Source organism: Nycticebus coucang, chromosome 3 (genome assembly GCF_027406575.1).
Source record: "Nycticebus coucang isolate mNycCou1 chromosome 3, mNycCou1.pri, whole genome shotgun sequence".
NCBI classification, from domain to species: Eukaryota; Metazoa; Chordata; class Mammalia; order Primates; family Lorisidae; genus Nycticebus; species Nycticebus coucang.
Window position 1 is genome coordinate 72664863 of NC_069782.1, and position 20340 is coordinate 72685202.

A 20340-nucleotide genomic window follows, 5' to 3' on the forward strand; every position below is an offset into this window, starting at 1 on the left:
CTCCTATCCACCTGAGAATACTTATTACATATTCATAATTTTAGACTAAATCTCCTCTTTCTCACAGTAACTCTCTTTTCTTGGGTCTCAGCTCTGTTGGTGACTCTCATTCATAATGTTGGTTTTTCTCAAATATGAGTTCTCTAGTTCAATGTTTATTTTGGATTTTGTACCCCATCCTGCCCCTCAGCAAACACTGGCTGGGGAGCAAGGTGTGCATTCAACTCTGGCTGTGGCTTCTGTCCGTCCCCCTTAGTTATTAGTGACCATGAGACTGCTAGACTGTGTGCAGCAGTCATGAGGCAGAGGCACACACCTCCAGTCCCTCTGGCCCAATCACCTTGTAAATATTCTGGAAATTACCCTTGGGCCTTCTAAGTCTGGATACTTTCTTCTCAAAAGGTGTCTACCAATGTGAGGCTATCTAGATTCCTTCTTTCAGCATGCACACTGGATGAGACCACAGACCCTGCATTTGAGTCTGAACTCAGCTTCTTACTAGCTGTGCACACTTGAAGCAAGAGGCCTCTTGGAACCTCAGGTTTCCTGTCTGTAAAATAAGGATAGCAACAGACCTATTTCAAAGGTTGTCTGAGGATTCAGTCAGCTAGTGCTTAAATCAGTAACATGCTTAGAATGTGATACAAACAAGTATACAGAAAGCATAAGTATTTGTTAAATTAAAAGTATTCAATAAGCTGGGTCCAAATGCAGTGGTATTTACAACTAACTAATCACAACCAGTTATAGGGTCTTTTGTCCCTTCTCCATTCTCACTGCTTTACTTAACTAGCCTTAAACAAACAAACAACCCCCTCCCCAAACCAGGCTGAGCACAGTGGCACATGCCTGTGATCTTCATACTTTGGGAGGCCAAGATACGAGGATTGCTTGAGGCCAGGAGATTGAGAGCGGCCTGAGCAACATAGCAAGACTCATCTATACAAATAATTTAAAAATTAGCCAGGCGTGGTGGCACACACTTGTAGTCCCAGCAACTTGGAAGTCCCTCACTGAGGCACCAAGTTTATAGTGAGCTATGATTATGTCACTGTATTCTAGCCTGGGGGACAAAGAAACCCTATTTCTAAAAAAAAAAAAAAAAAAAAAAAAATATGGGCGGCATCTATGGCTTAGTGAGTAGGGCGCCAGCCCTATATACCGAGGGTGGAAGGTTCAAACCCAGCCCTGGCCAAACTGCAACAAAAAATAGCCAGGAGTTGTGGCAGGCACCTGTAGTCTCAGTTATTTGGGAGGCTGAGGCAAAAGAATCGCCTAAACCCAAGAGCTGGAGGTTGCCGTGAGCTGTACCAAGGGCGAGAAAGTGAAACTCTATCTCAAATAAATAAATAAAAGGAAAAAATAAGTAAAAAATTTAAAAGAGGAAAAAACCCCAAACCTCCCATGGTGAGCGGAAGACTAAAAGCAAATCCATAAAATGTCATCAGATGTTGGCAGGAACACAGGAGAGTTCCTCTACTTGCTGTTCTTCTTTACTTCCTCTAATAAGCAATATTATTATTTAGGATGAGAACTGTAATTTTTTTTTTTTTTGAGAGAGAGTCTCACTATGTCACCCTGAGTAAAGTGCCATGGCCTCACAGCTCACAGCTACCTCCAACTCTTGGGCTTAAATGATTCTCTTGCCTCAGCTTCCCAAGTAGTTGGGACTACAGGTGCCCGCCACAACGCCCAGCTATTTTTTTGGTTGCACTTGTCACTGTTGTTTAGGTGGTCCAGGCTGGGCTCAAATCCAACAGTCTCGGGGCATGTGGCTGGCACCATTACCACTATGCTATGGGCGCCAAGCCAAGAACTGTAATTTTTAAAAGTTTTTCCATTCGCATGGAAAGGCAGTAAGTCAAAAGACAGCAGTTTAAGAATATTAGATATTAAATGGCAAACAATAGTTATGATGTATTACTTATCTTATTCCTCTTATTTCTGTTCTTTCCATGTACATCTCACTGTATCTTAAAATAGCACAGCAGGAACTCTGACCTGCATTCACAATGAGAAGGCTATCCACAGAGCCCTTCCGCCACTCACAGTGTGTACCAAAGCCTGGGGTTTGCTGAACCCAGGTAAATCCAACCAACCTTTTGCGCTTTCTGCAAGAGAACACTACTGCTCAAAATAACTATCTCACTCTTTGTTCTCAACACCATCAGTAGGTCCCACACATTCCTAAATGCCCAGAGGAGAGATTTTTAGAGTGGATATTTAAAGACCTACCAGTAAAGAGGGTCTTCCTTGAGATCAGCTCTCTCTTTGGGAGACAGGCTGCCTTCGACAACACGTATGACAAGCTGGTCAATGGTGTCTACCACCTTGTGATCTGCTCGCTGGGGGAGTGCTGGAACACACAGAACAGCTTTACTGAGAAACATGGTGAATGTGGGTCCTGGAAAGACTAGGATAGTGAGTTAGGGGCTTAGCATTAAACTCAACCAGGCACCAACAGCTAAACTCCTTCCTCATTCATAACACACCATGTTGAAAGAAGAAAACAGTATTTTATTCTAGAAATGAATATGCAAAATCTCCTCATAAAAAATATAACAGCATGGGGCGGCGCCTGTGGCTTAGTCGGTAAGGCGCCGGCCCCATATACTGAGGGTGACGGGTTCAAACCCAGCCCCAGCCAAACTGCAACCAAAAAATAGCCGGGCGTTGTGGCGGGCGCCTATAGTCCCAGCTACTTGGGAGGCTAAGGCAAGAGAATCGCTTAAGCCCTGGAGTTGGAGGTTGCTGTGAGCTGTATGAGGCCATAGCACTCTACCGAGGGCCATAAAGTGAAACTCTGTCTCTACAAAAAAAAAATATATATATATATAACAGCACAACCACCAGAATAGAAATAGTCACAGTTTACAGAGAAATTTATGTATCTATTCTAAAAAAGGAAATGTTACATAGCAATTTGATATTACTTTCATGTGTCACTTAAAAATATAAATGTAATTAGTATTAAAGTGGAAAATACCAAGGTATAAAATGTATCTAAATATAAAATACATAAAAACTGCATCTAGACTATGATTCTCAATATAAAGGTGGGGATAAATAAATATGGATACACAGAAAAGATTTGAAGGACATATACTATAATGGCAACAGAGTTTATCTATAGGAGATAGAGTTAATCATGGATTTCATTTTCTCTATGCTTTATTTTTAAAAAATAAACATATAGGCTTGGCGCCCATGGCTCAGTGGTTAGGGTGCCAGCCACATGCACCAGGCATGGTGGGTTCGAACCCAGTAGGAGCTTGCTAAGCAACAATGACAAGGACAGCAAAAAAATAGCTGGGTGTTGTGGCAGGCACCCGTAGTCCTAGCTACTTGGGAGGCTGAGGCAAGAGAATCGCCTAAGCCCAAGAGCTGGAGATTGCTGTGAGCTGATACCATGGCACTCTACCAAGGGCGACACAGTGACACTCTGTCTCAAAAAAAAAAAAAAAAAAAAGTGGAGTCACTTGCGGTTGCTACAGCACAGCTTTCCATCTCCTGGTGCGACAGTGGCAACAGCATGCTTCTGATTCAGCCCGTCTATTAGCTGGGCTAGTAGATCAAAACTGCCTGCCATCTTCCTGAACAAGACTTTCAATAGGGTCCAGTATGCTTCACTTCATCCAGAAGTTTTCTCAAGCATCTTCAAAGACACTGAAGTACCTTTTCCCGATGGGAGGAGCCATGGGGAGAACAAATACACTTTCTCTGAAGACATGTCTCCAGCAGAATTTTTCTCCTTTGTTTCCAAGGCCTTGGCTTTTCTCATCATTTTCAGTGTGTATGAGCAAGACACAATGCTATCATACATCCCCGTGCAGCTTTAACAAGCAGCAGAAGCAAGCAGCACTTCCAGCCCAGCCACCAAGCATCATAACTTACCTGCCTGACAGCCAAAAGCCAGCATTATATGTAACTCTGGCAGGACTAATCCCTTTCATTGCTCCAACACTGGTTATGCTGATGACAAAGACTTATATCCCCGTATTAGCTTTTACTCAGATGGCTTATGGAGCCAGTTTCCTATCTTTCTTGGGAGGAGTTAGATGGGGTTTTGATCTGCCAGAAGGTAGTCCAGCCAAACCAGATGTCCTTAACTTAGCTAATAGTACAGCTCCTCTTATGTTTTCATGGTTTGCTTTCCTTATTTCTGAAAGACTCAGTGAAGCCATAGTCATGGTAATAATAGGTTTGGGGGTAGCATTACACCTTGAACTTTTTCTCTTGCCACATTATCCTAACTGGTTCAAAGCCCTGAGGATAATAGTTACTTTATTGGCCTTCTTTTCATTTGTAATCACTTTACTATTTAAAAATGTTTATCCAGAGAAGGACCTAAGAGACCTGGTCAATGTATGAAATTATACTTGTAGATAATACTGGTATGCTGGCTATATAAGCCTCATACATTCAATTCACAGATTGATTTTCATTTCCAGAAATCTTGAGCAAGAGCTTGAAAATGCCTCACAAGTGCTTTTCATCTTTTTTTTCTTTTGGCCGGGGCTAGGTTTGAACCCGCCACCTCCGGCATATGGGACCGGCGCCCTACTCCTTGAGCCACAGACACCACCCTTTTCATCTTATATTAAGTTACTTTTCATTCAATTTATGAATATATAGTCACTTAAACATTTCAATATTTTAATTGTCTTGGCGGCGCCTGTGGCTCAGTGAGTAGGGCGCCGGCCCCATATGCCGAGGGTGGCGGGTTCAAACCCAGCCCCGGCCAAACTGCAACCAAAAAATAGCCGGGCATTGTGGCGGGCGCCTGTAGTCCCAGCTGCTCGGGAGGCTGAGGCAAGAGAATCGCGTAAGCCCAAGAGTTAGAGGTTGCTGTGAGCCGTGTGACGCCACGGCACTCTACCCGAGGGCGGTACAGTGAGACTCTGTCTCTACAAAAAAAAAAAAAATTTTAATTGTCTTGAAAAATATAAAATAAAGATGAAAAATTAAAAAAAAAGAAAAAAGATATATTTATAGGCCAAGTGTGGTGGCTCATGCCTATAATCCTACCACTTTGGGAGGCTGAAGCAGGATTACCTGAGGCCAGGAGTTCAAAACCAGCTAGCAACTCAGGAGGCTGAAGCAAGAGGATAGCCACAGCACTGTTCCCAACATGACCAAGTAAGACTCTGTTTCAAAAAAAAGAAAAAAAAAAAACAGGCTCAACGCCTGTGGCTCAAACAGCTAAGGCGCCAGCCACATACACCAGAGCTGGCAGGTTCAAATCCAGCCCAGGCCTGCCAAACAACAATGACGGCTGCAACCAAAAAAATAAATAAATATGGGCATTGTGGCGGGCACCTGTAGTCCCAGCTACTTGGGAGGCGGAAGCAGGAGAATTGCTTGAGCCCAGGAGTTGGAGGTTGCTGTGAGCTGTGATGCCACAGCACTCTACCCAGGGCAACAGCTTGAGGCTCTGTCTCAAAAAAAGAAGAAAAATTTTTTTTTTAAAGGTCAACAGTTTCAAGTCAGGTGTTCACAGAAAATATCTGCTAAATATATATATAAAAAGAAAAACTTCCTTTTTTTTTGGAGACAGAGTCTCACTTTGTCGCCCTTGGTAGAGTACCGTGGTATCATAGCTCACAACCTCAAACTCTTGGGCTCAAGTGATTCTCTTGCCCAGCCTCCTAAGTAGCTGGGGCTATAGATGCCTGCCACAATGCCTGGCTATTTTTAGAGACGGGCATCTTGCTCTTGCTCAGGCTGGTCTCCAACGCATGAGCTAAGGAATCCACCAGCCTCAGCCTCCCAGATGGGCCACCTCACCTGGCCTAGGAAAAACATTTAAGTGTGAAATGCCTCTAATACAACTGTTTACATTTATATTATCAGCAACACAGAAAAGCATGTTTCCTCAAGTGATAAGATTGTTTAGTTTTCTGATATCTGTCAGCTTTAATAGCACAGAATGGTCTATTTGTTCAGTTACTCAATTAAAATTACCATTGAAGTTAAGAGATTTTCCAGTTTGTTCTGTGAATTACTGCACAATCCTGTCCTGGCCTATATCTGGTTACAGCACTGAGCTTGTTTATTTTTTTTTTTTTGAGACAGAGTCTCAAGCTGTTGCCCTGGGTAGAGTGCCATGGCACCACAGCTCACAGCAACCTCCAACTCCTGGGCTCAAGAGGTTCTCCTGCCTCCGTCTCCCAAGTAGCTGGGACTACAGGCACCTGCCACAACGCCTGGCTATTTTTTTTTTTTTTGCAGTTTTTGGAAATGTAGGTTACTATTTTTTGTTGTTGTTATTGTTGTTGTTGCAGTTTTGGCCGGGGCCAGGTTTGAACCCGCCACCTCTGGTGTATGGGGCCAGCACCCTACTCCTTGAGCCATAGGCGCTGCCCCAAACAACTCTATGGATCTCAGTCCTTTTTCTTAAAGTTCTTTTTTTTTTTGAGACAAAGCCTCAAGCTGTTGCCCTGGGTGGAGTGCAGTGGCATCATAGCTCACAGGAACCTCAAAACTCCTGGGCTCAAGTGACCGGCTATTTTTTGGTGGCAGCTGTCATTGTTGTTTGGCGGGGCTGGGCTGGAATTCAAACCCACCAGCTCAGGTGTATGGGGCTAGAGCCTTAGCTGCTTGAGCCACAGGCACCAAGCCATTGAGCTTATTTTAAATACTACTGTGAACTGTTAACACAGAATTAAGTCAATCCTTTGACTGTCTTGTTATTACAAGCATGTGCCCCATGAAATTGCCATTTTTTTCCCAGCTCTCTTTCTATAGACCTGCTAGTTTTACAATTATACAAAAGAATCTGAGGCTCAAAGTCAGAACTTTTCTGGCTGGCTTTGGTGCTCACCCTTGTAATCCTAGCCCTCTGGAAGGCCCAGGTGGGAGTTTTGCTTGAACTCAGATGTTCAGGACAACCTAAGTAAAGCAAGACCCTGTCTCTACTTGTCTAAAATTAGCCATGCCTGGTGGCAGACACCTATAGTTCCAGCTACTTGGGAAGCTGAGGCAGAAAGATCATTTGAACCCAAGAGTTTGAGGTTGTTGTGAGCTAGGCTGACACCATGTCACTCTAGTCTGGAGCAACAGAGTGAGACTCTTTCTCAAAAAACAAACAAACAAAAACCAAAACAACAAAATCCAAAGTTGCCAAGATAATGAAATTTGGGGATCCCTATAAATTTGGTCATCTATAGCTAGGATGACCAAAAGTAAGGGCCATAACTTTGGCACAGCAATTTTATTCCTAGGGATATATGCTTTAAAGGTGAATTTTAAATGATAAATAACATTAATGGTAATAACCCAGCACTTCTAAGAGGAATGGAAGTGGTGGTAGGGTGAAGAGGACAGCCCCATGAGATAGGCCATTTCACCAGCTACCCAGACACAGAGCCAAGGCTTGCAGATGCCAATTACATGTGAACCTAGCTCTGTCTGGCTTCAGAAGCCTCTAGTAAGATGCAGCATGAGTCCAATATCAAGGGAAAGGTGAGGTAATTTATGTTAGGTCAACATCATGGTATAGCAAATGCAGTAGAAACACAAAAGAGGGACTTCAGCAATCATGTAAAAGAATAGATGGTAGCATTTTCAGTCGAGCACCCCTATAGCTGCAGGAACATCTGGGCACAATAGACTGTAGGGAGGTAGCGAACCACTTTAGGTTAAGTTAGGGGTGATATTTTCCCACTTTATACATTTGTCCATATCCCATCATTTTGCAGGGTGTGGGGAGGAAGGTGCTGAGGCCCTAAGCCTGCTTCTGGAAGGATCCCTTCTGGGACTAGGTGTGTCCAACCTGTATCTATCCAGTGCCTGGTGCAGTTGGGCTCTGTGAGGATGGTGAAGGAGCAAAGAAAGTTAGGGACAAATGAGACTTCCCCTCTGGGCTGGTGGCAAACTAAAAACCACGTTGGGGGAAAAGTGCTTCCTCCCTGATCATAAGGAGCAAGAGGGGGAACATGGTGATTGTGTATGCTCATGATGTCTGGGATGTCGAGGCTATAAAAGCATCCATTCTGGGAGCTATGGAGAAGAGAAGAGAGAAACCAAACAGCCCATTATTATTATTATTATTCTCCAGAAAGTCAACAAAACTGCTGTTATCAGGCATACCTATGTGATATTGACTTTAGCTAGTCTAGAAAAGCAAGTGCAGTAAAAATGTGCCTCCACCTCCTGGAATGACTGGGATGATCCCTGCATGTTCCTCAATGCAGCTCAAACATGTCCTCCTCAAATCCCTAGGCTCGGCTAGGGCTTCTCCAGTGTCCCTGTGATTCTAGCAGGGGGTGACTATTGCTTTGTTTTTGTTTTTTGAGACAAAGTCCTGCTCTACTGCCCTAAATAGAGGGCTGTGGTATCAGCCTAGCTCACAACAACCGCAAAGTCCTGGACTCAAGCTATCCTCCTACCTCAGCTCCCAAGCAGCTGGGCCTACAGGTGACCACACCCAACTACTTTTTCTATTTTTAGTAAAAATGGGTCTTGGCTGGTCTTGAACTTCCGAGCTCAAGTGACCTTCCCATCTTGGCTTCCCAGAGTGCTAGATTACAGGTATGAGCCATTGTATCTGGCCTTTGTTTTTAAGAGAAAGGGTCTCACTATGTTGTCTAGACTAAAGTACAGTGGCTATTCACACACACAGAACCGAGGCTTGTGCACACTATAGCCCGAACTCTTAAGCCTTGAGGTACCCTCCTAGTTCAGGCTCCCAAGTAGCTGGGATTACAGACTGCACCACCAAACTCAGCTCAGGAGTGACTGGTTTTTGTGATTTCCTTCAGGAGCCTGGGGACTCCTAAGACACAGCATTCAGTGTTTTCTTCTCCCTTCCAATAATATCTTGGGAACAGCGGTTGGAACAGGGGTTCTTAACCCTGGCTGTACAAAGATACAGATGCCTCCCCCCCCCCCAAAAAAAAGTGTAGGTACAATTATATACAAGGATATGTGCATTTTTCTGGCAAGGGCAAAGGCTTTCCATCAGATTGCCTAAGGGGTCTGTGACCTAAAAAATGTAAAGACTTCTGTGGTGAACAGAAGATTCCTAATATACATTCACAAAATTAATGGCAGACATACATAGTGGCCAATGTGAGTTTTCTATGAAAATCCTGATTTGTTCCTGTTTGGCTAAAGAACTGTGTAAAAAAAAAACTCAAATAGGAGACATAACCAAAAAACATGAAAAACAAATAGAAATTTTTATTGCTCTCCTTACCTTCACTCAGACCACTCAGAGCCTTGGCCTGAATTTCTAGTTTCACAGGAGGAATCATCTTCTCTTCCTCTCGTGTGGGCTCTGGTTCAGCTTTCTTGACCTTGAGAGGACACCCGCTGCTAACCAGCCAGGCCTTCAGGTGGTCTATATACTCTCTACCAAACAAAGTTGAGTCCTCAAAGTTAGGAAAAGAGGCAGGAGAGGGAGCTATATCTTGGAGGCCGACAGCTTCTAAAATTTTCTCTTGCCTGAATGAAGAGGCCAAGGAGAATGTTTGTCCCAAAAGAGCCAAAGATTTCCGGCAGAGAGAATTGGTGGTCTCAAGGGCAACAGCCAAGTCCAGGGGGTTACTGAGGGTCTTCATTTTGACACTTAGCTCATAGGCATTACAGGCCATAAGCAGAGGTGTGACACTCTTCAGAAGCCGGTCTTGAAGTCTCATTATATACTTATCAAAGGGCTTTATGATTTCAAAAAAGCAATTTTTGGTCTTCACAGCACCTTTGTCTAAAAGCATGTTTAAAAACTCGTTATCAACCCTGGGTGTTTTCAAAGCAGAGTGCTTTAAAAATTTGATAGTAAAAAAGCAAAAATCTCTATGCTCTGGTTTTAAGGAACATTTGAATGAGGCAAGCATTTTAGCACAAGTTTCAGTTTCAAGTTCAAAGAGAGTCTGGAAAAGTTGGGAAAATTTAACATCATCTTTTATGGTGTGAAATCCTGCCCATTTGATTATTTCTATACCAAATCTTGAAAAAACATCAGACTTATCTATGAGGTCAAAGCCCATCTTTCTTCTGGGGAGCCGAATATTCTTCAGATCCAGCCCCAAGGGGATCTTCTGAATGGGGAACTGGATGTCTTCTGTCCCTGGATTTGTCCCCAGGGTCATGTCAGGACTTGGGGCGGTTTTCTGGATTTGGTTAGTGCCCTGAGTTTTGGGAGTAATACGATTTATAGTAGGTACTTTTTTTGTGCTCACATTTCTCAGTGAGACGAGTTTCCCAACACCCCCCTTTGCTGTAAGCAGGCCCTGAGTCTCCCCCTTTCCTAGGAGGGCACCTTCCTGGTCAATGAGGTTTAGAGCTCGGCCTCTGGCCTGGACTTGACCACTGGCCCTGAGCACAGAGTCAGCCTCCCCTGGATGGTCCACATCATAATCTCGACTCTCTTTCTCCAAACATTCTTTCTCAACCAACCTGGAGGAGCCAAAGTCCCCCAGTACTGTAGAAGGACCAAAACCATATTCCTGTGACCAAGAGGACTCTTGAGAAACTGAGTGGCCAAAGTCTTGCTCCCAAGAGCCACGAAGCGCAAATTTCCAGTCCTGAGAACGTAAATGTCCTAATTTCCGGTGGCCAATGACCTGGGAATCAGGGTGCGAAAATTCCAGATCCCGGCCACATTCTTTGCGAAAGTAGTTGTCATCACTGATGGAAGGGTTGCTTGATCTGAAGGAAGGCCCTGGAAATATATCACTTCTCAGGCTTTCTCTCCCAGTGTCTCGAGAGTGAGCTACAGATCCACTGAGGGAGTATCTGCTGTCACTGTGAACATCGTCATACATATCTGCTCTGGATCTTGGGACAGCCCTTAAAAGATCTGAAATAAATGATTCAAAATAAATAAATAAATAAAAGGTACTTTAAACCAGGCATTGTAAATGGCTAATCCATGGACTACAAGCCAGCAGAAGTACTTTATATACCTGAGTGCTTTTGACAATTCACATGAGTGCCAACATTTAAAATGTATGTGAAAAGAACACGTGACCCCATCTCAGGGTGGACAAAGGACTTGAAGAGAAACTTCTGTAAAGAAGACAGATGCACGATCTACAAACACATAAAAAAGAGATGCACGATCTACAAACACATGATCCTTAATCATCAGAGAAATGCAAATCAAAACTACTTTGAGATATCACCTAACCCCAGTAAGAGTAGCCCACATAACAAAATCCCAAAACCAGAGATGTTGGCGTGGATGTGGAGAAAAGGGCACACTTCTACACTGCTGGTGGGAATGTACACTAATACGTTCCTTTTGGAAGGCTGTTTGGAGAATACTTAAGAGATCTAAAAATAGACCTGCCATTCGATCCTATAATTCCTTTACTAGGTATATTCTCAGAAGACCAAAAATCATAATATAACAAAGACATCTGTACCAGAATGTTTATTGAAGCCCGATTCATAATTGCTAAGTCATGAAAGAAGCCCAAGTGCCCACCAACCCACGAATGGACTAGCAAATTGTGGTACATGTAAACCATGGAATATTATGCAGCCTTAAAGAAAGATGGAGACTTTACCTCTTTCATATTTACATGGATGGAGCTGGAACATATTCTTCTTAGCAAAGTATCTCAAGAATGGAAGAAAAAGTATCCAATGTACTCAGCCCTACTATGAAGCTAATTTATAGTTTTCATATGAAGGCTATAACCCAACTATAGCACAAGAATATGGGGAAAGGGCCAAGGGAATGGATGGGAGTGGGGAGGTTAGGGTGGAGGGAGGGCAACAGGTGGGGCCACACCTACAGTGCATCTTAGAATGGGTACAGGTGAAACCTACTAAATGCAGAATACAAATGTCTACATACAATAACTAAGAAAATGCCATGAAGGCTATGTTGAACAGTTTGATGAGAATATTTCAGACTGTATATGAAACCAGCACATTGTACCCCTTGATTGCACTAATGTACACAGCTATGATTTAACAATAAAAAAAAAAAAAAGAAAAGAAAATGTATGTGGTGTCACTTAAAAATCTGGTTTGTTTGAAAGCTGAGTGTACTGGTTAATGCCTGCAATCCTACCACTCTGGGAGGCTGAGGCAGGAGGTTAGGAATTCAAGACCAGCCTGAGAAAGAGCAAGACTCTATACTAAAATCAGAAAAACTAGACAGGCATTTTGGTGGGCACCTATAGTCCCAGCTACTTGGGAGGCTGAGGCAGATCACTTGAACCCAGGAACTTCAGGTTGCTGTGAGCTAGGCTGAGGCAATAGCACTCTAACCTGGGCAACAGAAAAACAAAAAAATGTGGATTGACTTCTTTTTTTTTTTTTTGAGACAGAGCCTCAAACTGTCACACTGGGTAGAGTGCTGTGGCATCACAGCTCACAGCAACCTCCAACTCCTGTGCTCAAGTGATTCTCCTGCCTCCGCCTCCCAAGTAGCTGGAACTACAGGTACCCACCACAATGCCCGACTATTTTTTGGTTGCAGCTGTCATTGTTGTTTGGTGGCCCGGGCTGGATTGGAACCCGCCAGCTCAGGTGAATGTGGCTGGCACCTTAGCCGCTTGAGCCACAGGCGCGGAGCCTGGATTGACTTATTTAAACAGAAGACTGCTTGAGGACAGAAGTTAGAGAGCAGCCTGGGTAACATATCAAGAACTCATCTCAACAAAAAATTTAAAAATGAGCCAGACATGGTGGCATGTGCCTAGAATCCCAGTTACTCAGGAGTCTGAAGCAGGAGGATTACTTGAGTGAGTTCTTGTCTGTAAAAAAAGAAAAGAAAAACAAACAAGAAGACCTATAAGCACTGGGCCCACCTTTGCCCTTATAACAGTACACCTAAGCTGGGCAGCAGCCACCCCACAGGCAAGACATGGACTTCTCAACTAGTCACCAGTGCTCCTCATTCATTCAAATCCCCTACCCTGGCTCTAGAGCAGTGGTTCTCAACCTTCCTAATGCCGCGGCCCTTTAATACAGTTCCTGTAGGTTGCAACCATCTAAGTTCTAAAGCCATCTAAGTTTACAATTCTTCTTTTCTTTTCTTTCTTTTTTTTAGAGACAGAGTCTCACTGTTGAGCAGGCTGGAGTCCAAAGTCAAAATTTAGCTCACTGTAGCCTTGAACTCCTGGGCTCAAATAATCCTCCTGTCTCAGCCTCCTGAGTAGCTAAAACTATAAAAATGCGATTTTATTTTTTGTAGTGATATTGTCTCAGTATGTTGCCCAATATGGTCTTGAACTCTTGGCCTCACCTTAGCTTTCCAAAGTGCTAGGATTGTAGGTATGAACTTCTGTAATCCCATTTTTAGACTGAAGGAAGGGTGTTCAGTCCCCAAATAACCTGGACTTTTTTTTTTTCCCATCTAAGAAACCACTTTCTTTGCTCAATACCTGAACTTCTGTACTACAATTAGAATGCTTTTGTATTTCTACTTCTATCTCACAGCAGATAGCTTTATAGTGGCTGCCCCCTTCATGGCCTCCGAGAAACTCCCCATCCACAGTGCCACCCATAAGCCTGGAGCCATGGCAGACAGTACCCACCACAGCTAACCCAAGCTGGCTGAATTGGTCCCTTAACAAGGTCTGCCAGGTTAATCAACCATCTCTTTGGAGCTGGAAAAAACAGAGACTGAGGTGCGCAGGAGGGAAGATAGGAGCTAAACAACCCATATCAAGAGAGGCCATAATGAAAACTGAACAGTGTCTACTTGTCCTTAGTGTAGAAAAGGGGAAACATACTTGCTTATTTACACACAGAAAAACTCCATAAGAAGCTAGGAACAGGCTCAGCGTCTGTAGCTCAGCAGCTACGGTGCCAGCCACATACACTGGAGCTGGTAGATTCAAACCCAGCCCGGGCCTGCCAAATAACAATGACAACTACAACCAAAAAATAGCCAGGTGTTGTGGTGGGCGCCTATGGTCCCAGTTACTTGGGAGGCTGAGGCAAGAGAATAGCTTAAGCCCAAGAGTTTGAGGTTGCTGTGAGCTGTGACGCCACAGCACTTTATCCAGGGCGACATAGTGAGACTCTGCCTCAAAAAAAAAGGAAGCTAGGAATAGAAATGAACTATGGGTCTATGGCAGTGGTTCTCAACCTGTGGGTCACGACCCCTTTCTAACAATGAAAATATTACGATTTACAACAGTAGCAAAATTATAGTTATAACGTAGCAACAAAAATAATTTTATGGTTGGGGGTCACCACTACATGAGGAACTGTATTAAAGGGTCGCAGCATTACGAGGCATTAGGAAGGCTAAGAACCACTGGTCCATGGGAACAGTAGGCCTCAGGGAGATTTTTCATAAAGTGCCTTTCTCACTTTCTAGCTTTTAAATCAGAATCTATGGCCTAGTTTTAAAAACTCACATGAACTTGGGCGGCGCCTGTGGCTCAGTGAGTAGGGCGCCGGCCCCATATGCCGAGGGTGGCGGGTTCAAACCCAGCCCCGGCCAAACTGCAACAAAAAAATAGCCGGGCGTTGTGGTGGGCGCCTGTAGTCCCAGCTACTCGGGAGGCTGAGGCAAGAGAATCGCTTAAGCCCAAGAGCTGGAGGTTGCTGTGAGCCGTGTGACGCCACGGCACTCTACCCGAGGGCGGTACAGTGAGACTCTGTCTCTACAAAAAAAAAAAAAAAAAACTCACATGAACTGGACATGATAGTTCATGCCTGTAATCCTAGCACTCTGGGAGGCCAAGGTGGGAGGATTGCTTGAGGTTAAGAGTTCAAGACCAGCCTGAGCAAAGTGAGACACTGTCTCTTTAAAATAAAATAAAAAAAAAATCAAATGAAAAAAGAAAGAGAGATTCCAGGAGGTAGTAATGAGCTGTGGGCTGAGAAGCCAAAAGAAACCAATATCCTGGCTCTGTGCCTGTGGCTCAAGTAGCTGGGGTGCCAGCCACATACAGCGGAGCTGGTGGGTTCACATTCAGACCAGGCCTTCCAAACAACAATGACAACTACAACCAAAAACAAACAACAACAACAAAAAAAAGCTGGGCATTGTGCGGACGCCTGTAGTCCCAGATACTTGGGACGCTGAGGCAACAGAATCGCTTAAGCCCAAGAGTCTGATGTTGCTGTGAGTTGTGACGCCACAATACTTTATCAAGGGTGACACAGTGAGTCTCTGTCTCAAAAAAAAAAAAAGAAACCAATATCCTGTGCAAATCCAAGTTCATTTGCTCAACAAGTACTTACCGTATGCAGGCAACTTCAGACACTAAGCAAATAAGTTACAGCAAGGAAAAGAGATCTTTCCCAGACTTCCCAGTTGAAGAAGCCAGATATAAATAAAAATATGCCAGGCTCAGCGCCTGTAGCTCAGCAGTTAGGGCGCCGGCCACAGACACTGGGGCTGGCGGTTTCAAACCGGCCCAGGGCCTGCCAAACAACAATGACAACTACAACAAAAAAAAAGCCAGGTGTTATGGTGGGCATCTGTAGTACCAGCTACTTGGGAGGCTGAGGCAAGAGCATCACTTGAGCCCAGGAGTTTGAGGTTGCTGTAAGCTGTGAAGCCACGGCACTCTACTGAGGGTGACATAGTGAAACTCTATCTAGTGTCTCAAAAGATAAATAAATAAATATAAACATATGCCAAACGCAAGTAAGTGCCAAGAAAAAAATTCAAGTAAGTAAAATGGGAATTTTTATTTTTTAGAGAGGCAAACACTCACTATATTGTCCAGGCTGGAATGCAGTGGGTATTCACAAGCACGATCAGGTATATACTACTGTGCCTAGTTGATGACATTTTTAGACAGGATGGTCAAAGAGGATAGCTCTGTCAATATGGCAGCAACAGCCTGGTATGAGAGGCCAGAGCATGTGGTTATGGGGGAAAGCCTTCCAGGCAGACAGGTCATGAAGACAAGACCCTGAGGTGGGAAAAGTAGAAGGCCAATGTGGCCAGAGGGAACAAAAAGAACAAGAGACAAAGTGGGAGGAAGGTGGCTCCAAACTTTTCTATTGAGTCCCCCAGGACCCTCTCTCTACACTTTATTGAATTAATTAGGATGGATCATGACCTGGATGTCAGAATTTCTAAAAGGCATTGAAATCCTTTTTTCCTGGCCCCTAGATAATTCTAATGTATGCTCTGAATGCGATAGAAAGGGTTCTGAACAGAAGGATGACCCAAAAGGACTGGCTACTATGTAGACAACAGATTACAGGGGAGAATGGATGTGGATGTTCCAGCAAGGAATCCACTGAGATGATCCAGGTATTGATTATTGGCACTGATGGTGTTATTTTATTTTTTATTTTTTTTTTATTAAATCATAGCTGTGTATATTGATACGATCATGGGGCATCTTTCACTAGCTTCACCGTTTGACATACTTTCATCACTGTGGTGGTTAACACAGCCTTCCTGGCATTCTCTCAGTTACTGTGCCAAGACACTTACTGATGGTGGTATTAAAAGAGTGTGGTGGCTGGATTCTGCACAACAGAATTTTCAAACGTCCTGGTTTAAGAGGAAAAGTAAAAGTTCAGAGTGGAGGGCACCTGTGGCTCAGCGGATAGGGTGCTGGTCCCATATATCAAGGGTGGCGGGTTCAAACCAGCCCCAGCCAAACTGCAACAAAAAAACAGCCAGGCGTTGGGATGGGTGCTTGTAGTCCCAGCTACTCGGGAGGCTGAGGCAAGAGAATCGCCTAAGCCTGGGAGCTGGAGGTTGCTGTGAGCTGTGACACCACAGCACTCTACCGAGGGTGATAAAGTCAGACTCTGTCTCAAAAAAAGAAAAAAAAAGTTCAGAGTAGAATAGACCTAGAAAAAGTCTGACTAATGGACCATGGAGCTTTGTAACAAAGAGATGTTCCAGAACCACCTAGCACCCTGCTAAGTTTCTAGTCCCTCACTCCTCCCTTTTCATCTTTCTTGAAGTAACTACTAAAATATGTGTTGCTACTTGAGTCTATAGCTAAAGTTAAACCAAAACTAAAATCTTCATCTGTATAAACCCCTAAGTATTCAGAATTATGTAAATGTATCACTAAAGGAACTGAAGAACGCACAAACCACCACAGTTACCTCTGAGAGATAAGGAAGAAGTTAAGGGAACTTTTAATTTCCTCTTACCTTCTTAAATGTTCTAATCTTTTATGACAAGAATGTTTACGTGTAGTATTCACATAACTTTTAAAAACTCGAAGTGGCTCAAGTGGCTTAGGCGCCAGCCACATACACCTGAGCTGGTGGGTTGGAATCCAGCCCGGGCCCGCCAAACAACAATGACGGCTGCAACCAAAAAAATAGCCAGGTGTTGTGGCGGGTGCCTGTGGTCCCAGCTAGAGAGGCTGAGGCAAGAGAATCGCTTAAGCCCAGGAGTTGGAGGTTGCTGTGAGCTGTGATGCCACAGCACCCTACCCAGGGTGACAGCTTGAGGCTCTGTCTCAAAAATAAAAAACAAAAAAAAAAAAAACAGCTGGGCATTGTGGCAGGCGCCTGTGGTCCCAGCTACTTGGGAGGCTGAGGCAGGAGAATCACTTGAGCCCAGAAGTTGGAGGTTGCTGTGAGCTATGATGCCACAGAACTCTACCCAGGGTGACAGCTTGAGGCTCTTTCTACAAAAACAAAAACAACAACAACAAAAAAATACCTTCAAAATCTAGAGACAATCTTTGAGCCTTTCCAAAGCATGTGTATTACTCCTACTCCAAACACTTTCACTTACTCAGCCAACACCAAGCAAATCTTCTCTACCCTGAGGCTGGTGCAGCTGGGAGCAGCCCTGCATCGAGGAGACAGGCCCACTGCAGCAGAGTAAGTGAGTATACAGTATACTTTCTCAACAGCAGGCAGCACAGCACTCAAATGTGAGGTCCAAGGCAGGTGAGGGATCTTCATGTTATTCTGCAACTTTTGCATCTATCGTTTTTATTCTGCAGGCATGGCATGTTAAAACTTTCCAAAGAGAGGGCGGCGCCTGTGGCTCAGTCGGTGGGGCGCCGGCCCCATATACAGAGGGTGATGGGTTCAAACCCGGCCTCGGCCAAACTGCAACCAAAAAAAAAAATAGCCGGGCGTTGTGGCGGGCGCCTGTAGTCCCAGCTACTCGGGAGGCTGAGGCAAGAGAATCGCTTAAGCCCAGGAGTTGGAGGTTGCTGTGAGCTGTGTGAGGCCACGGCACTCTACCGAGGGCCATAAAGTGAGACTCTGTCTCTACAAAAAAAAAAAAAAACTTTCCAAAGAGAATGTTTGTAGGCAGTGCCTACACTCAGCAGCTCTACAGGCTCCCCAAGCCCTTCTGTCTTTCATATACCCTATGACCTAGTTGCTCCTGTACCCATCTGAGGATGTAACCCTGCAATGGGGAACACCAAAAATCCATGAAGGGCAGTGGCCCAGCAAGGTTGGCACTAATAGATCTAGAGAGCAGATGTGAGGGAAGTGAAGCAAGAAACAGAGACTCTATAGAAGGAGGTTGTTGCAATAATCCACGCAAGAACTGATGAGTTTAATCCTGGGCAGTGGTGGTAGGATAGAACCAGGAGAGTAATTCAAGAATCTTTTGGGGAGGGTGTTCTGGCTAACAGAAGCATCAGATAATGACAATACTACCTTCTATATCATGATGTGACAGATAGGTGGGTCCAAAGAAAACATTAATTTAAAATCCTTATTACAAATAAGGAAAGTAAAGATCAGAGGAGTTGCATAGTTTGCCCAAGCTATTGAAATCCTCCTGCCCTGTCTCCTAAATAGGTTCCCTCCATCCCTCCATCCTCCCCCCCTCCTAAAATTTTTACCTTGAGCTTTAAACTGAAGGGTTTCACCTACAGCCTCACCACTGGGGTCCATGTGAAATCGTTTAGCTTTTTCTTGTAATACAGCATCAAAAGTCTCCTGAGCAATTCGCCTTGCTGCCATGTTTCTTCAACCTGTAAGGAAAGGGAAAAAAACATACTAAGAACAACAATTCATGCTTATAGAGCCTGCTCACTGTATTTCACTTAATCCTCAAAGTAACAAGGCAGTCAGTAATCCATAATCCTGGCATGATACTTCAAAGGCAAGCTGATTCCTTTTTCTTTTTTTTTAACTTTATTTCAGAATGTCACAAGGTACAAACATTTTGGTTACATGTACTACTTTTGTACAGGTTTAGTCAAGGTTATAATTATGTCTAGACATTCCCTGTAAACCAATTATTTTAAGGGGGCCTCTGCCTGAATGAAGTTGGCTGAAAGATTCCAATACAAAAGGCTCTCTGTAAAAGCAATCCAGAACCAACACACAGTAACTGAGCATAGCAAACTAGGATGAGTACAATCCTTGCAAATGGTGGTTGGGAAGACATGAGCATTCTTTTCCCATTTCACAGACTGGGTGAAGAGGCTCTGAAAAATTACTTCCCCCTCTGAGGAAAGCCTCTTGGCAAATGAGTCCAGGAATTCCAGACCAGTGACAGAGCTCACTGACTGATAGGTCCTTACATGATCTCCTTTGCTTCTTGCAATAACCCTTTGAAAAGGTGGGTCCTATTAAGAATTACATTATACAAAGGAGGAAAAAGGGAGACTCAGGAAAAGTGACCCACTCAAGGTCAGACAGCCTGGACTTGAACCTAACAACAGGACACTGGGTAGTGGAGACAAAGCCCTGAAGAGAATGAGTAAGAAAAGACTAAGAAGCAACATTTAGGAATCCAGTGGCTGGTCGCCTCCGACTTCAAAACACAATTTTATAGTCACTTCCTACAACCATCATCCCCACTGAAGGGCCAAAGCCCCTTCAGCCCTTTTTCCGGAGCACCCCCTTGTTCCCTGCTGACGGAGAGCAGGGTCTCCGAGGTAGGTGACCCGGGTTCAAATCAAATGACCTAGCCTTTCTGTGCCCCTGCCCCACCTACAAAAGCTAATAGTGGGGGCTTCCATGGGGACTGCATCAGGTCAAGAAGTGAAGGGCCAGATGCAGCGCGGGCCGCCGTATCACGCCAAGAGCTGAAGCTGCTTGGGGTTAAGGCGGAATGAATGAAGAAGTGAACCGACGAGCCCTTTTGGGAAGTGGTTCGCTTTCTCCCGGACTCCCAGGACGAAGAAACCCGGGTGCTGTGCCCTGGAGGCCGCAGTCAACCCCTCAGACCAACCCCACCCGGACGCTGCAGCCTGAAGGCCGAACTGCAGCTGTCGCTGCAGCCTGAAGGCCGAACCCGCGACACCATCACCGAGCCCGGGGCCCCCAGGGCCGAGCCCGCGCCCCCCACCCCAGGGCCCACCCACCGAGGACGCCAGGGCCTGGGCCTCACCCCGAGCCCACCGCGCGCGGATCCGCCCCCGCCGCCGCCGCCGCCGCAGGCTCCTCACCCGCTGCCACTGCCACCACCACCGCCGCCGCCGCCGCCGCCGCCGCCGCCGCCGCCGCCGCCGC

At 44.8% G+C, this 20340-nt stretch overlaps 2 protein-coding genes across 3 annotated transcripts in view; one reads left to right on the forward strand and one right to left on the reverse strand.

The window, feature by feature from the left end:
* The window catches only part of SUGP2 (SURP and G-patch domain containing 2), a 46928-nt gene extending 26600 nt beyond the window's left edge, over positions 1-20328 (reverse strand). For both annotated transcript variants that reach the window (XM_053582901.1, XM_053582902.1), the window contains exons 1-4: positions 20230-20328; positions 18720-18851; positions 9200-10801; positions 2236-2356 (exon numbers count right to left, since the gene is read on the reverse strand). In XM_053582901.1, coding sequence (XP_053438876.1) covers positions 2236-2356; positions 9200-10801; positions 18720-18840 — 1844 coding nt within the window. In that variant the 5' untranslated portion in view covers positions 18841-18851; positions 20230-20328. The remainder of the gene's footprint in view (positions 1-2235; positions 2357-9199; positions 10802-18719; positions 18852-20229) is intronic.
* LOC128582476 (transmembrane protein 69-like) lies at positions 3498-4385 on the forward strand. Its single transcript, XM_053586421.1, is given in 2 exon segments — positions 3498-4339; positions 4342-4385. Coding segments are annotated over 2 exon segments (762 nt in total). The 5' UTR covers positions 3498-3621.
* Positions 20329-20340: the final 12 nt, after the last annotated feature.